The 16,268-nt window shown below is 47.5% G+C and overlaps 1 protein-coding gene across 3 annotated transcripts in view; it reads right to left on the minus strand.

Annotated features, from left to right (window-relative positions):
- PSD3 (pleckstrin and Sec7 domain containing 3) overlaps positions 1–16,268 on the minus strand; it is a 521,964-nt gene that overhangs the window by 273,679 nt on the left and 232,017 nt on the right. For all 3 annotated transcript variants that reach the window (XM_014593412.2, XM_006162809.3, XM_014593413.2), the window contains 2 exons: positions 3,962–5,066; positions 595–990 (listed from right to left, as the gene is read on the minus strand). In XM_014593412.2, coding sequence (XP_014448898.1) covers positions 595–990; positions 3,962–5,066 — 1,501 coding nt within the window. The remainder of the gene's footprint in view (positions 1–594; positions 991–3,961; positions 5,067–16,268) is intronic.

A 16,268-nucleotide genomic window follows, 5' to 3' on the forward strand; every position in this document is an offset into this window, starting at 1 on the left:
CGCCGCCCTCCGAGCTGCACCATCGGAGCCGGTCATACTGAGCTCCCACAGATCTGTGTCCAGTACCCCGAGGCCTCTGGCAATCGAGGAACCACTGCAGAGCAGAACAGCTACAGCTTGCCAGCCTGGCAACGGCTACAGCAGGCTCTGCCTGACCCTGGGCCCCAAATTACGTTTTACTCCCGTCATTTGCTCATGTCCACAGAAACTGGCCAAATGCTTTCCTGTTTTTGCTTTGTTTTGTTTTGTTTTGTTTTTATAAAGAGAGATTTTGCTATAGGGCACATATATTCACCAGAAAGAGAGAGAAAAAGAGAGAAATCACTCCTCAAGGGGAATGGCCACATTGCAATCCCTTTTCCTCCATTCTCTTCTCAGGATTTTGGGCACACATGTACCAGCACCCAGCATGATTTTCAAGCCTCCAGGTCTGGGACTCAAACCGTGGTCAGCCAGGTGGGAGTCCAACGCCTTAACCACTATGCCACCTACTGGCCCTGGTCCAAATGCTTTTTAAATATATCCCACAGATTTCCCAAAGAGAGACTGCCGCACAAACCAGCACCACGAAAGGAATGAGAACGGGATGAGTACCTGCCCCAGAAAGCAAGCTCAGGGCTGCCTCTCGTGTGGAGGGTGTCGCTGGCGTCGTTCAGCCCGTTGGTGACCCCAGTAGAATAGCCCATCACGATGCCGCCATCCGACGAGACGCTCAGGACATCCTGCTGCTCTCCTGCCGACGTCCTCTCCAAGAACTGCCCGCCTTCCTTAATGCGCTGCTGAATCATGGGCGTGAGGGGCAGCTCGAAGCTGAAGTAGCTGTCTGGCTCCGAGTACAGCGTCTCCAACGACTCTGCGCTGTAGTACAAGGACGTGTTGTCCAGGATGGTTTCGAACTGGGAGCTGTACACGTCAGTGGAGTCCTCGGTATAGCCGGGCCCGAGGACGTCGTCTTCTCCTCCCCTAAGGTGCTCCTCTTGCTCAAGGATCCTGGAAGTTCATCAGAATGAAGAATTTCAATATCGGGTTAACCATCTCAAAAGGATCACGTCGGGTAGCTCTAATGCTCATACTGAGCTTGGATCTCAGTAACGTATTTGGGGAGGGAGAGACGAAACAGTGGAGGGGAAGAGAGGCTGAGCATACCGAGGCCGCCACTACAAATAACGTAGGAAGTTTCAAACCGCTTTCCTAGGGTATGAATACATCTAGTCCAATGACTATTATTGCTTTACATTAGCCAAATACATTCTAAAACTTTCGATTATTTACAACTATCACTTCTGATATTAACACGAGCAGATACATATATGATGTAAACTTGATAGAGTCAACTTTCGATAAAAATACACTAAACTTTCATCCGTCTATTAATGCTTTCTGATGTAAATGAGACCAAATGCCCTCAGAGGATAGCTGGATCCGAATCCCAGGGCTGCCCCCTGCTGACAGTGAAGCTGCACTGCAGAGATTTCAGGTGCAAAACGAGGCAGCCAATGAGTGACCTAAAAAAGCCCAGAGGAGTATTTATTGAAAGGCTAATCCAAACCCTGAGAACTGGGAAACAACTTGGAAGTTAATATACAGGCATAGGCCGTTCATAGGGGTACACAGAATAGAATACACATACGCAGTATCGTCTTCAAATGTTAAAACTATTGGGATAACTTAGTAAATGGTAAATTAGTGAAAACTTAGTTAATATGAGGATGACTTAGTAAAACTCACAACTTGGGAGATAGATCAGTGGTAAGAGGAAGAAGAGGGCGAGTTGGAAAAGCCTGGAGCTAGTGTTCGGGGGTGCCAAGTACTAGCTAGTCATCCTGGCAACTTCCCCTGCCTCCTGAGCCTCAGACTCCAAAAAGCAGGAATAAGAAATAACAGTTACCTATTAAGGATCTTGTCAGTAACCACATCCCTAGGTATAACCAGAACTCACACTGAACAATGAAGTTGTCTTTGTTGTTTTTAAATTACTGAAGGTCCATGCACCAAATACTATTCTAGTTTTGCGCTTCTTGAATGGCTTGCGGTTGCTTTTAGATAAAACCGTAAGTTCCCATGCCATCTCTCCACGCTCACTTCCCAACGCCCGCCCCTGCGCCTTGGCTCCAACCATTCTGGGAGGGTTTCACATCTTCAAAGCTGACGTAGGGTCTTTGCTTCCCACACAGGAAGCACCCTGTGAATCCCTTCACCCTTCATGAATCCAACAGTCCTCTTGTGTACCTGCTGTTCTCTCCTTCTGGAATATTCTTCTTCCCTGCCATGCCAGCCTTGGCCTTGCTAACTCTTAGCACTCCTACAGTTTCAACTGAATCACCAGAATGGCTTTGCCCGAGCCATCAACTGAAGGATCTGTCTCCTCCATCCAAATGGTCTCTTCTAGTATGTGTCCGTTCTCTCCCATCACAGAACCCCATATGATCTGTGGCGGTATACTTATTAAAGTGTTTATGGGGCCGACGTTTACGTCAGCAGAACACTGCACGAGACTGGAGGCTACAGACCGGATCTATTTAGAGCAGTCCTGTATGTCCAGCATCAAGCAATGTCAAGGGCACACTAGGTAATAAAAAGACATGTGGGCGGCAGGGGAGGCGGGAGGACAGGAAGGCTGAACTGCTTATCTGAAGCGCAGACGTCCAGATTCCGGTGGGAATATGAACACTGAGCCATCTGGCACAGGACAAGGCTGCTGTTGAGGGAAGTCTCGAGACATGACGTGCCAGTGCAGGGACTGAGGGGAGAATCAGATAGATTCCCTCATCGAGCATCGCCCGGGGGATTTGGGAACTGCAGAGAAAAAGGCATCTCCTTATACCAAGCGAAAAACTAAGAACAAAAAACCCTTTGGTCTGGACACAGGGGTTCCAAATGTGTTGTCTTAAGGACTCAGAGAAGAAGATGCGATGCAGATTTGAAGACAGAACACAACGAACAGCTTCGCCGCATGGAGCACTCTCAGGAGCCAGCCTGTGGCGTGAAGGCGGCTAGATCCCTCGGGGCCAACTGCACATTTCAAGTGCTGGACCCAGCTGCTGGGAAATCTTCTGGGTGTGTGCGTGAGTGCCCAGAATCCTGAAAAGAGAATGGAGGACCCCAGGCAGTACGCTCTTTCTCTCTCTCTCGCTCGCTCTCTTGCGCTCTCTCTCTCTGTCTCTGTCTCTGTCTCTGTCTCAACCCAGCAAGTGCACATACCCTATAACAAAACCTAGGAAAAATAAATAAATAAATAAGGAACACCTTCTGGGGAGACTAGGATCGAAGGAAGATGGGCCATGTCTTCCATTCGCCCAGGTGTGGATCTCAGAAATGTAGGGGGAGACCAGGAAATACCAGAAGGTACCGCGTTCACTTATCAAGGCTACAAATCAAAACACCTTCCCCCTGTATGGAAGGATTCCCACGTTGACTACCATGAAACCAACCAAGTTAGAGACTCTACCTCTGGCCTTCAGAGATTCCATTCTAATTAGAGAAGTGAGTGGGCCCAACCCAGCAGCTCTGAGGTCACACGTATGCAAGCTTCATGGCAGGGCTGTGAGCAGCTGGACCGTAACACCCAGTGCTGCACCCACGGGAAGTGCCTACTTTAGAACGTACTGACTACACAGGGTATGTTGGAGGAGCCCGAATCGTTCACATTATTAGAAACAACCGTACAGTATTTCATGCTGGAAAACTTTAAACAAAACGTTACTAATGGACGCAAAGAGTTGAGTGTTCATAGTCTCTGCAGAATTCTGTCTCCCTGGTCTGTGCCCAGTGGACAACTTTCTTACAAGATCACTTGAAAATCTGAGAAACTTCGAAGGACCTAGTGCTCATGTAATTTCTCTTCCATTCTTTGGGAATGAGGGCCCAGCATGCGGTGAGCCGGGCGTACATGTCCAACACGGGAAAAACGTTTCTAGGCTAGCACCAAGTACCATGGGGAGCGGGCGACCTGCGAACTCACCTGTTCTGGTCTCTCTCCAGTTCAGATTTCTTCTCGAGATGCTGTCTGCTGTCCTTGAGGAAGACCTCATCCTCTCCACTCTCAGCGAGAGGCACGGGAGAGACCGTCCCTGAGCTAGTTCCAGGTCTCTGTGCAGGACCCTTCCAGGTTGCATCCCAAACACTCGTGGTTTCCCTAACGGAGCTGCACCCCCCAGCAGATGGGATGCAATGGCTTGGCACTTGGGAAAACTCTCTGCTTCCAGGAGAAGCTGTCCTTTCCAGCGAGGTCTCAAAATCTGCCGGATGCTGAGTTTCTTTCTTCTCTCCTGTCCACAAAATCTCCACCCCTTGAAACTCCACATGTTTGACCCGGCCTGAGCGTCCCATGGAGCTGCCTCGGTCATATACCCTGGGGTGCTCTCCCCCAACATGAGACCTCTCCTCTTTCAGAAAGCCAATGCTGCCCGCAGAGCTGTGGATCACTGCGGCGTTCCCCGGGGAGGACACAGGGCAAGCTGGTGCCTGCGCACAGAGCACCCCTCGCTGACCATTCTCAGTTATCTGGGAAAGTTCTGCCTGAGTTTTTCCAGTTAACAGAGCTGTCAGATCCTTCTGGATGCTCAAATCAAAACGATCCTCGCTTGTCACGTCAGCTGAAAGAGGTATATCTGGTGATTGCTCTTGGCCAGCAGGAAATGGTTTCTTGGCTCTCTGTGTCCTATGAAGGGCAGTATCCGGTTCTTTCTCCTCCAGCTGAACTGAAAGGCCAGAAACAGCATCTCCGTCTGGTACCTTTGTAGCCTGTAATGTTCCCGAAGCTATTCTGGCTTCTGTGGCTTTCAGAGCTGAAATCAAAGAGTCAATGGGCTGTAAACTTTGTTCCTTGAGGTGACTTTGAGAGGAGGCCTCTCTAACATCTTTTGGTCCTTTCGTAACACTGTCCAGCACAGAGTGGTGGCCGGCAAGACCCTGGGTCCCCTGCTGCCCTTGAGGGCAACATGGCTGAGACTCTGCATCAAACTCCAGAGAAGCCCCTAGGCCTTCTCCACCTTCCTCCATGGTCCCATATTCTGGAAATTCATTTGTGACATTTGGCGGGAGTAAAGTGCTTCCTCCATGATCACCTGTGGACAGAACAGACGGACACATGACTTGCTTTAGAACGGCAGGGCCCAGCGTTACTAGGAACAGGCGCTCCACCACACTTACGCATTTGGTTCTTTCACTGCCTCGTTCCTCCACCACCCTGTGATATGAACGCCTCATGACCTCACAGCAGCCCCTTCTATGTGGCCTGCATGAGGGTAACCACAAGTTCCACCACAGAAGGAGGTGATCTAATGGCACACGCCAGAGAGTCCTCACAGGCGGCTTCAGCACCTCAGCACCTCACATGCAAAACGAGGTTAAAATAAGGATACATTCCAAATATCGCTCGCGAAACACCAACTAAAGTATTAACGTTGGTCATGACATCTAGCCTCAAGATCTCATCAACAATTATTGGGGGAGTGCAATGTCCGAGACAGACCTCAGGAAAGAAACAGACGATCTGCTAAAAGTCAGTTCCTAGTTTTTCAGCAAGTCTCCCATACACTGTTGGATTCCTGTGAGGAAAAAAGTACTTTCAAACGTTCCCAAAACATCAAAGTGAAGCCAAAAAGGAATAGGAAACTGAATATGCTGAAAAGGGTCTCCAGGGTCCCAAATGCATGGGTATTCTTCCTCACTGTCATTACTTGCTTTAATGGACAAAAAAGGTCACATGTTATGGTAAGCAATGTGATGTTCTGATATATGTACATGTAGTGTGATGGCCAAATCAAGCTAATTAAATGCCTGTTTCCTCGCATACCTAGTGTTCGTGGTGAAAATATGTAAAAAAAAAAAAAAAAGTCCTCTTACCAATTGTCAAGTATTCAACATACTGGTGCTTACTACAGTCTACTATGTTGTACAATAGGTCTCCTGAATGTATTCCTCCCATCTAACTGAAATTTGATCTTTTTTTTAGAGAGACATTTCCTATAGGGAGTATGCACTCGCCAGAGAGATGCAGAGAGACTGAGAGACAGAAAGCAAGAAATCATCCCCTGGGGGGATGGCCTCACTGCAATCCCGTCTCCATTCTCCTCTCGGGCTTTGGAGCACAGAAGCACACATACTCGGCGTGAGTTTTAAGCCATCGTGTCCAAGATTTGAACCGCGGTCAACTATGTGGAAGTCCAGTGACGTAACTATTTTCCCATCTGCTGGCCCCAAAATTTGGTATCTTCTGACCAACATATCCCCAATACCCACCCTATTTCTCCAGCACCATTCTACTCTGCTTCAGTGAATGCCAGATCTTTAGATTCTACATGTAAGTAGGGCTGCCAACCAGAGGAAATTTCAACCCTACCCATCTCAATCCTGCCTTACATATAGCCCCAACTTATGAAGCAAAGAAAACAGTAATTAGTAGAGATTTACTACAATGGATCAAATTTTCCTATTAAAATGAAAATCAGTGAGAACCGAGATTGGAGATATTCACATAAACACAAAATTTAAACTGGGAGTTTATGGCTAATAGTTGTAGATGAATAGTTATGCTATGAAGCTATGCTTCAGCTAATAGTTATGCTGTGAGTATCTTACTGTGGTCTTGATTTGCATTTTCCTGATGACTAATGATGTTGAGCATCTTGTCATATGCTTATTAACCACTGAATATGCTCTCAGAGAACTGTCTGTTCTGCTCCTTTGCCCATTTTATAAATGTGTTATCTTTTTAGTATGGAGTTGTAAGAATTCCATATGTTGGACAAAAATTCTTTTTTTTTTTTTTTTTGGAGAGGTTTTTCACTATAGGGCGCATGCGCTCACCAGACAGACAGAGAGACAGAAAGCGAGAAATCACCCCCCAGGGGGGATGGTCACACCGCAATTCCTTCTCCTCTCGGGATCTTGGGCATGCACGCACATGTGCCTGGTGTGAGTTTTAAGCCACCGGGTCCGGGACACGAACTGCGGTCAACTACGTGGGAGTCTAGTGACATAGCCATTATGCTAACTGCTGGTCTCCCCAAAAATTCTTTATCAGACATAAACTTTACAAATATTTTCTCCCATTATGTAGGTTCTTTTCACTTCATTGAAGATGTTGCCTTTCTTTCCTTTTAAACTTGTTTTTTGTATTTATGATGGTGAGTGTTCGTGCAAGCATGAGAGAGACAGTCAGCCAGAGTCAGAGAAGCACCTAAAAACAGGGTGTCTTCATGTTGGCATTCCTTTCCCAAAGTCCTCCAGTTTGCCAGGATCCCAGGCACCTGCATGCACTCCACAGGACTCAGGGCAACTAGACGAGGGATCCGAACCCACAGTTGGTCATGCGGCTTCCAGTACTGCATTTCAGTACACTACTGACTATGCCACAGACGCTGGGCCAATGGAGTCTTTTGAAGCACAGAAGTTTTTAATTTCGATAAAAATCCAATTGAGCTTTCTCCTTTGTCATTGTGGTTTGGTGTCATATGTACCAAATCCTTGTCTAATCCAAAGTGATATATGTTTACTCTATGTTTTCTTCTAAGAATTTAGTGTTAGAACCAGCAGTTAGCGTAATGGCTATGTCGCTGGACTCCCATGTAGTCCGCTATTCAAGTCCTGGACCTGGTGGCTTAAACTCACACCAGGCGTGTGTGCATGTGTGCCCAAGATCCCAAGAGGAGAATGAAGAAGGGATTGCAACATGTCCATCCCCCCTGGGGGGTGATTTCTTGCTTTTTGTCTCTCTGTCTTTCTCTCTGTGTTTCTGGCGAGCACACGCACCCTGTAGCGAAAACCTCTCCAAAAAAAGAAAAAAAAGAATTTATAGTGTTAGCTATTACATTGAGTTATTTCATTCATTTTCAGTTAATTTTTGTATACAGACCCAATGAAGACCCAACTTAATTGTCTTTTTGTACATGGATATATGGTTGTCCTAGCACTGTTTGTTAAAAAGAATATTCTTTCCCCATTGAATTGCCTTGATATCCTCGTAGAAAATCAATAGACCATAAGTGTAAAGGCTTCATTCTGTACTCTCAATTCTGTTCCATTGAACTAAACTCCTATCTTTATGTTAGTATTACACTGTCTTGATTACCGTGGCTTTAAAATAAGTAAAATCTTGAAGTGTGAGTTTCCAACTTTGTTCTTTGTTTTACAGGCACTGTAAGCATTTTGTATTTCCCATATGAATTTTAGGATCAACTTGTCAGCTGAGATTTTGAAAAGGACTGTCATGCATTTATACACTCTTGGGCTTCCTGACAAGAAGTGACAGTGACAGCACATCCTTTGATTCATGGCCACCGGGCTCCTTCCATTTATTCAGTCTTCTTCCATTTCATTCGACAATGTTTTGTAGTTTTAAATGTACACATTTTGCATTACTTTTGTTAAATTTATTCCCCCGAGTATATTACTATTTTGGTAATATTATCAGTGGAAGTTATTTTTCTTTATTTCATTTTGGACCATTCATATATAGAAATACAACTAGATGCTGTTTCTTAGTCTTGTATCCTGCAACCTTGTTGAACTTGCGTTTTAGCTCTAATAGCATTTTTGGAATTTCCTTAGGATTTCCCACATACAAGATCACATCACCCATGCACAGAGGTAAGTTTACTCTTCCTTTTCAACCCGTCTTATCATTCCCAGTGTACTTTCTCTTAACTCCTCTTCAAATGTGTTATGCCAGATCAGCAGGCAACATGAAAGTTAAGGCGCTGGATTCCCACACAGCCGACTGCATTTTGAGTCCCTGTGGCTGAAAATCACACCGGGTGCATGCACATGTGTGCCCAAAATCCCCAGAGGGGACATGGAGAAGGGACTGTAATGTAGCCATCTCCCCTGGATGAGTGATTTCTCCCTTCCCCTCTCTCTGTCTCTTTCTGGCAAACACATGCACCTTATGGCAAAAACCTAGAAAAATGAACAAACAAACAAAAAACAAATATGTTATGCCATAGCTGAGGCAGGGGTTTGGCACATGAATACCTTCGAAAGGGTCTAACCCTAGTACCTGCTGGAAACAGTTAACCAGATGGACACCTGAACTATATACTTCTCGGTTTCGCTCAGTCTCTTCTTACTTGGACACACCTTTTTGATTTCCATCACGATGTGATCAGATTATCTTCACCTTTCAAAAACCAACTGGAACCCCTCTCCTTAATTATTCTCTTAATCACCAATCTTTAAAAGAAGTTGCCTTTCATCCTTATAAATGTCAAAATCATTTTAGCTGTGTATTATATATAGTGCAAATACATGAACTAAACAGTAGACATGTTAGATTACATCTTAAAGCTTCAAAGGCTGCAACGTTTAACTTAGCATAAATGTTTTAAGAAAACTGATGAGTGATGACTGAAGCCGTGTGTCTACACAACACCCAAGCATGGTACGATGGAATCCACTCAACAACAACGGAGAAGTTGAACTTTATGATTTAGGAGCCTACTTTGTTATAAAAGTTTAAACTGCTATCTATAAAACGACCATGAAAATAAAGACTGGCCCAGAGAGAAGTGATCACAAAGTATTTAAGAAAAGGAGCTGCTAAGCGATTCGATAATTCCTCCACTCCATTTTTAATACGTTTCATTGAAATGGCCCTCAGGAACAGAGCCCAAAACCATAAACTGTGGCTAAATGCTCATGATGTTTGAGGCAACAGCTCTGCAAATGGCCAAAAATGCTGAGATCAATTAAAAGGGGGGAGGACAAGAAGCCCAGCCACAGTGTCATATTGCTTCCAAGAAACTGCTCTCCCGGCCGAGATGACATGGGAGGCCGGGATGACATGGGAGGCCGGGATGACATGGGAGGCCGGGATGACATGGGAGGCCGGGATTTGATTACCAGTCTGACCTAAAGGACAGGCCCACTGGTGTTACCTGTAATCCCAGAAACCTGGGAGGCTGAGGCAGGAGGAATTGTGAGCCTGAGACTGGCCTGCACGATATAGTGAGATAATATGTTTTTAAAAAGTGAGGTAGGGGGCTAGCAGGAGGCATGGTGATTAAGGAGCTGGATTCCCACATGATTGACCCAAGTTCGAGTCTCAGATCTGGGGGCCTGAAAAACCAAGCTGGGCTTGTGTGCCTATGTGCCCACGATTCTGAGAAGAGAATGGAGGAAAGGGATTGTAGTGTGGCCATCCCCCGGGGGAGTGATTTCTCACTTTCCCTTTCTCTATCTCTCTCTGGAAAGCACACATGCACTATGGCAAAACCCTAAATAAAATAAAATAAATAAAGAGAAAAAAAAAGCCAGGTAAGGTAGCCGTGCCTATAGTCCCAGCTAGGAGACTGAGGAAGGAAAGTCCTGACATAGCAAGACCCTGAGTTATTTTTAAAGAATAAAATGAGGGGACTAGCAGGTGGCATGGTGGTTAAGGCGCTGGACACTCCCACATGGCCAACCGTGGTTCAAGTCCTGGATCTGGCGGCTTGCTTTCTCACTTTTTCTCTATCTCTCTTTCTCTGTCTCTCTCTGGTCAAATTAAAATAAACAAATGAATAAATAAAATTTTTAAAAAAGAATAAAATTTTTAAAAACGCAGTAAAAAGGAGGGGGTAGAGGGGGGCAAAAGCCTAAGTCCCACATGACAAACAGCTTGCTTTGCCACTCTCCGAAGCACTCCTGGTGTAAGTTTACTACTCTAGTAAGTTTTACTTTTCAAACTGATGAGGGACAGGCATGAACCAAAGAAAATAAATGTTCCGAGAGGCTAAGGTAGATGGTGTCCAATGAAGTGTTACACGGCAGAACTAGAAGTCGGGACACACTGGGTTCTTCTGCCTCTCAGGAGTAAGGTCCTGGGAAAACCCGGAGGCCCCTGACTGTGGGCCCTCATTTCCAATAGCAGCAAAGTTCGTAAACTGAGGACAGAGGGGAAAAGGCCTTCCGGCGGCAGCTCCTGGGCAGGAGCAGCCTCCATCAGAGGCCCATGGTCAGAGCACAGTCACAGGGTTCGGCAGAACAGAAAGAGCTCCTTTGAAATAAGGCGCCCCTTTGTCCACTGCCAGAGCAGTCTGTCTGCTGTTTGCATTTCGTGTTATAGCCTGCACTGTCCTCAACAACCAGCAAAGCTTTGCACAGTATTATCCTTGATTCTTCACTTAGAAATCCTGCTTTATTCCTTATGACTTATGCTAGGTGATTATTTAAAAAACAAAAAAACAAACTTCTTTCATTTTAAAAAACTTTTATTGGGACCAGCAGTTGGTGTAATGGCTATGTCACTGGACTCCCATGTAGTTGACTGTGATTCAAGTCCCAGACCTGGTGGCTTAAACTCACACCAGGTACGTGTGCGTGCGTGCCCAAGATCCCAAGAAGAGAATGGAGGAAAAGGGATTGTGGCGTGGCCATCTCCCCGGGGGGGTGATTTCTCACTTTCTGTCTCTCTCTGTCTTTCTAGCGAGCGCACACGCCCTATAGCAAAAACCTCTCCATAAACAAAATGAAACAACAACAAAAAAAATCTTTTCTTAGCACCAACAGGTGGCGTGGTGGTTAAGGCATTGGACTATCCACATGGCTGAGTGCAGTTCAAGTCCCAGACCTGGCCACTTAAAAGTCACACCAGGCACATGTGTGTTTGTCCCAAATCCCGAGAAGAGAATGGAGAAGGGATTGCAGCGTGGCCATCCCCCCTGGGGAAGTGATTTCTCACTGTCCCTCTCACTACCCCTTTGTCCAGCAAGCACACATGTCCTATGGCAAAAATCTTAAAAATAAATAAATAAAAGATGGTTTTCTCTGCTGCCATTTAAAACAGGGCTATGGGCATTTCCTATTAAACGACTGCTCCAAATCCATTCAGTCTTTCAGCAAATGTTCATCGATTGCCCGCTATGGCCTGAATAGAGGGGACTCGGAACCGAGCCCTGCCAACGCATGGACAGTCTGTCAGGTGTGTCAGAGAGCCCGCCTCGTCAGCGTGTGAGGGGTGTGCAGGGGAGAGGGCGGGCTGCAGGGGAGAGGATGGGTGTGTAAACAGGCTCGGAGCAGCACAGGGGGCGCTGGAGCGGGTGTCAGGACACGGGCAGAAAGGAAGGGAGCGGAGACGGGGAAAACGGCATCTGCCTCCTCCAGGGGCTCTGCCTCCTCCAGGGGCTCTGCCTCCTCAGCACGGGCCTGGGTCGCCTCGCCCCCTCCACCCCAGCCCTCTCTCAGCCCAACACGCCTCCACGCTCGGCCTCACGCAACGGCTGGGGGAAATACCTGACGTGTTAGTGCCCAGCCTTCCTGGGGGAGCATCTGATGTGTTAGCGCCCGGCCTCCCCGCCAGTCTACACCCACTGCTAGTGCAGGAAATGCTTCTCCTCCAGCCTTACTGATGGGTCCTACCCAGCTCCGGCCTCCTATCTGTGACAAAGGGATCTGCTAAGAATAAAAAAAGAACTTCACCACTTGTCTAAATATAAACCACACCCCAGTGGAATCTGAATTAATAAAACGTGCATAGCTTACTGCACGTACTCTTCCCCTTAAGGGAATAAAAACGTAGTGTAAAGCGTGCAGGCGGGAAGGGAGTGGAGGGACAGGGACGGTTTGCACTCTTGTGAAATACACAACTATTCCATCCAAAGTGGCCCTTATTCCTCACAAACTGGGTTTCCTGCTGTTCAGTGAAGAAGCCTTTCCTGAGGGGACTAGCAGTTAGCGCAATGGCTATATCGCTGGACTCCCATGTAGCTGACTTCGGTTCGAGTCCCGGACACGGTGACTTGAACTCACGCCGGGTGCGTGTGCCTGCGTGCCCAAGATCCTGAGAGGACCATGGAGGAGAAGGGATTGTGGTGTGGCCATTCCCCCTAGGGGGTGATTTCTCGCTTTCTATCTCTCTGTCTCTCTCTGTCGAGTCCCCAAAAGCAAAAACCTCCCAAAAAAAAAAAAAAAAAAAAGAGAGATGCCTTTCCTAACGACCATAGGCCCTCTGATTATTTTAAGTGTTTTTTTATTTTGATTTAATATACCAAGAAAGAAATGGGATAGTTTTGAATGTTACTAAGATCAATTTTAGGAGTGCTTTGGGTTATGTATTAAAAAGTCATCTATTTCTGGAACACAGGATAGAACTGTATTGAAAGGAAATGGCAGAGAAAGAGCTTTCTCCGAACCGTGAGGAGAGGACCCGCTCCCCACGACCGCTGCAGACCCCCCGCAGACCGTGAGGAAAGGACCCGCTCCCCACGACCGCTGCAGACGCCCCCCGCGGACCGTGAGGAGAGGACCCGCTCCCCACGACCACTGCAGGCCCTCCCCGGCCTTCCTCAGACCATCCTATTGGAGGACCAGGAAGGGAAATGGATTTTCTTCCACTCTAGCTAGCAAACTCCTAAGAAAATGGTTCACGAAATACCGAACAACCAAACTACCTGGCATATCTACGGCAGACTTGGTTGCTGAAAGCTTGCCATGAGGGGTTCTGTGTCCTGACAGCACGACTGTCACACCTACGTCCACCTCCTTAGGAGAACCACCGTCAGGGACTCTGCACTTGTACCTCCTAGGACCTGGGCCTGGCCCCTTTTAGGAAAAGGTTTTTCTGCTTGGTCTTTTGTTGCCACCAGAATACAAACTCCAAACGGCAAGAGCCTTGTCTGCTTTCTTCTCCATGTACCCCTGGGCCTACAACCACCACCGTGCCTACAACATGGGTATTTTTGATGAACCAGTGCATCAAGAATGTCCAAACCAATGTAGTCACTGCGGCAAAGTAGCAGTGCAGCATTCTGCCACGCTGGAGGCCACGTGGAGGACGGGGGCTCAGTTCCCAGGGTGGCCTGCACACACGGGCACACTGCCCTGATCCTAGCTGGCTAGAGAGGACGGGGCGGGGCGGGTGGGTGCAGACTGCAGTGTGAAACCGTGCTGACGGTGCCTGTCTTTCTCTTCCCGCTGTGGTTGTGTTTCTCCCTCTCATAAAAGAAATGAACAAACTTCTAAAAAACAGAGTAGTTGGGCCAGCTGGTGGTGTGGCAGTTAAGGAAACACACAGCTGACCGCATGTTCAAGTCCCAGACCTGGTGGCTTGAAAAACACACCAGGGACATGCGCATGTGAGCCCAAAATCCTGACGGGTAAGAGAAAGGTTGGAGAAGGGATTGTGGTCTCACCATTCCCCATGGAGGTACTGCTTTCTCAGTTTGTCTCTTTCTTTCTTTCTTCCTCTTTCTCTGCCTCTCTCTCTAGAGAGTGTACAAGTCCTCTGTCCAAAAAAAAAAAAAAAAAAAGTAGGGCAGCTGGTGGCATAGTGGTAAAACACGAAGCTGTGCTAACTGATCCCACGTGGGAAGGTTCCTGTTCCCATCCGGAGGCCTCCTGCTGATGCCAGGCACACACTTGCCCAAGACCCAGGGTTGGCTGAAGGCTGAAGTGAACCGTGGCACCAGGACCCTCTCGGAAGGGTTGTTTCTCTCTCTCTCTCTCTCTCACACACACACATTATATATTGTATATACAGTATATATTATATAGTATATATTGTTTACATATTATATATACATATATGTACATACATACACATATATACACACACATATGATGTGTTGTTCAAGATATAAATAAATTAACTTTAAAAAAGAATGCCGTACACCAATAGGGTGCCGATCCATAGAACCCCGAGACAGAAATCCAAGGCAGCGGCCTCCCGAACACAAGCAGGACACCCCATGCAGCGTGGCCCGAGTTCCAGCCCCTGTCCCAAGGTGACTGCACAGAATGCTGGAAATGCAAGGTGCTTCCCAACTGCAGAGCAAGCCCCTCCTCCTCCTCAGACAGCACTTCCTGTGTACCAAGCGCGTTGTCAAGCCCTGGAGAACAGAACAACAGACAAGACCTGCCTGGCTCTCGTCACCGGGGGCTCGAATCCAGCACCCCACCTGCGGGCACAGCTGGCTTGCTGACAGGCAGTGGCAAAGGTCAGTGGGACCGTCTTGACCATGGATCTAGGACCCAGCATGATCCTGCGTGGGCTATCACTACTCTGCATAAACGCCTCAATGGATCACCTTCCTCTCTAGTGGGCGCTATCTGACACGGCAGCCACAGCCCCATACGGGACTTCCGTTTCCCAGGGCTCCTCGCCGTCTGCACCAGCAGCAGCCATGCCGCCCTGCACATGTGGAGCATTTCCATCCTCCCAGGAAGTTCTGCCTGAAGGTGCTGCCCTGGAGCCTGGGACAGAGGCCCTGGACAGCAGCAGCCATCCCTCGGGAGGCTCCTGAGACAGGCAGACTCTCAGGCCCACCCCAGTCGGAATCTTGCTGGTTGAATAAACCTCAGAAGATTCAGACACACATTGAAGTATGAGAAGTCCTGCTCCAGGAAACGACAATATCTAGACATTGTTCTGACTCCATTTAAGTAGCTACTTCTTAATTCTAAAAATAATAAAGTTCCTATCTCCTAAATGAAAGGACCAAATATTCAGTCAGGTAAATAACAAAGTTCCAAGAACACGGACAGTCTCCATGCCTACCAAGAGAAAGGCTTGCTCCTCTGGTCTGGGCTTGTGCTCTAGTGCGTGAGCACCCTAGGACCCTTCTCACGAGGGGAAAGAGAATCGCCGTCTCTGCTGTACCAAGACCTCCTCTTGATTTTATTGTTCACAGCACATTACTCTCATAACAAATGGTAATTAACTCTGCATTTATGCAAAAAGAAATAAATCCAATATAAACTTCACCAGGAGTAAAAACCTAAGAATTTTTCATGGTATTGACGTGCCTATGTAATTCATGATTTAGAGCATAGGCGTGCGAGAGAGTGAGGAAGCAGCCTCCACGGGACTCGGCCGTGCTGAATCCCCTGCTCCAGGTGTCCAGCCTTCTGGGACCGAGGGCTCTCAGGTGTGTGCCCAGGTCAGGACTAGAACCGTGGTCTGGCCTGTGGCTTCTGGCTCCGCAGTCCAGCATGCTGCCTACTGTCCCACAGAAGCTGGGCCAAAACCACACACTAGCAACTCTACAGAGCCTTAAATTACTGGGTTGTTGGGAAAGCCAAAATGCATTTTTGCTTAGAATAACAGAAAAATACATCGTGGGAACCAGCAGTTAGCGTAATGGTTATGTCGCTGGATTCCCATGTAGTTGACCGCAGTTTGCGTCCCGGACCTGGTGGCTTAGAACTCACACCGGGCGCGTGTGCGTGCGTGCCCAAGATCCCAAGAGGAGAATGGAGGAGAAGAGATTGCGGCGTGACCATCCCCCGGGGGGGGTGATTTCTTGCTTTCTGTCTCTATGTCTCTCTCTGTCTGTCTGGCGAGCGCACAC

Source organism: Tupaia chinensis, unplaced genomic scaffold (genome assembly GCF_000334495.1).
Source record: "Tupaia chinensis unplaced genomic scaffold, TupChi_1.0 Scaffold140548_1, whole genome shotgun sequence".
Taxonomy (NCBI): domain Eukaryota; kingdom Metazoa; phylum Chordata; class Mammalia; order Scandentia; family Tupaiidae; genus Tupaia; species Tupaia belangeri.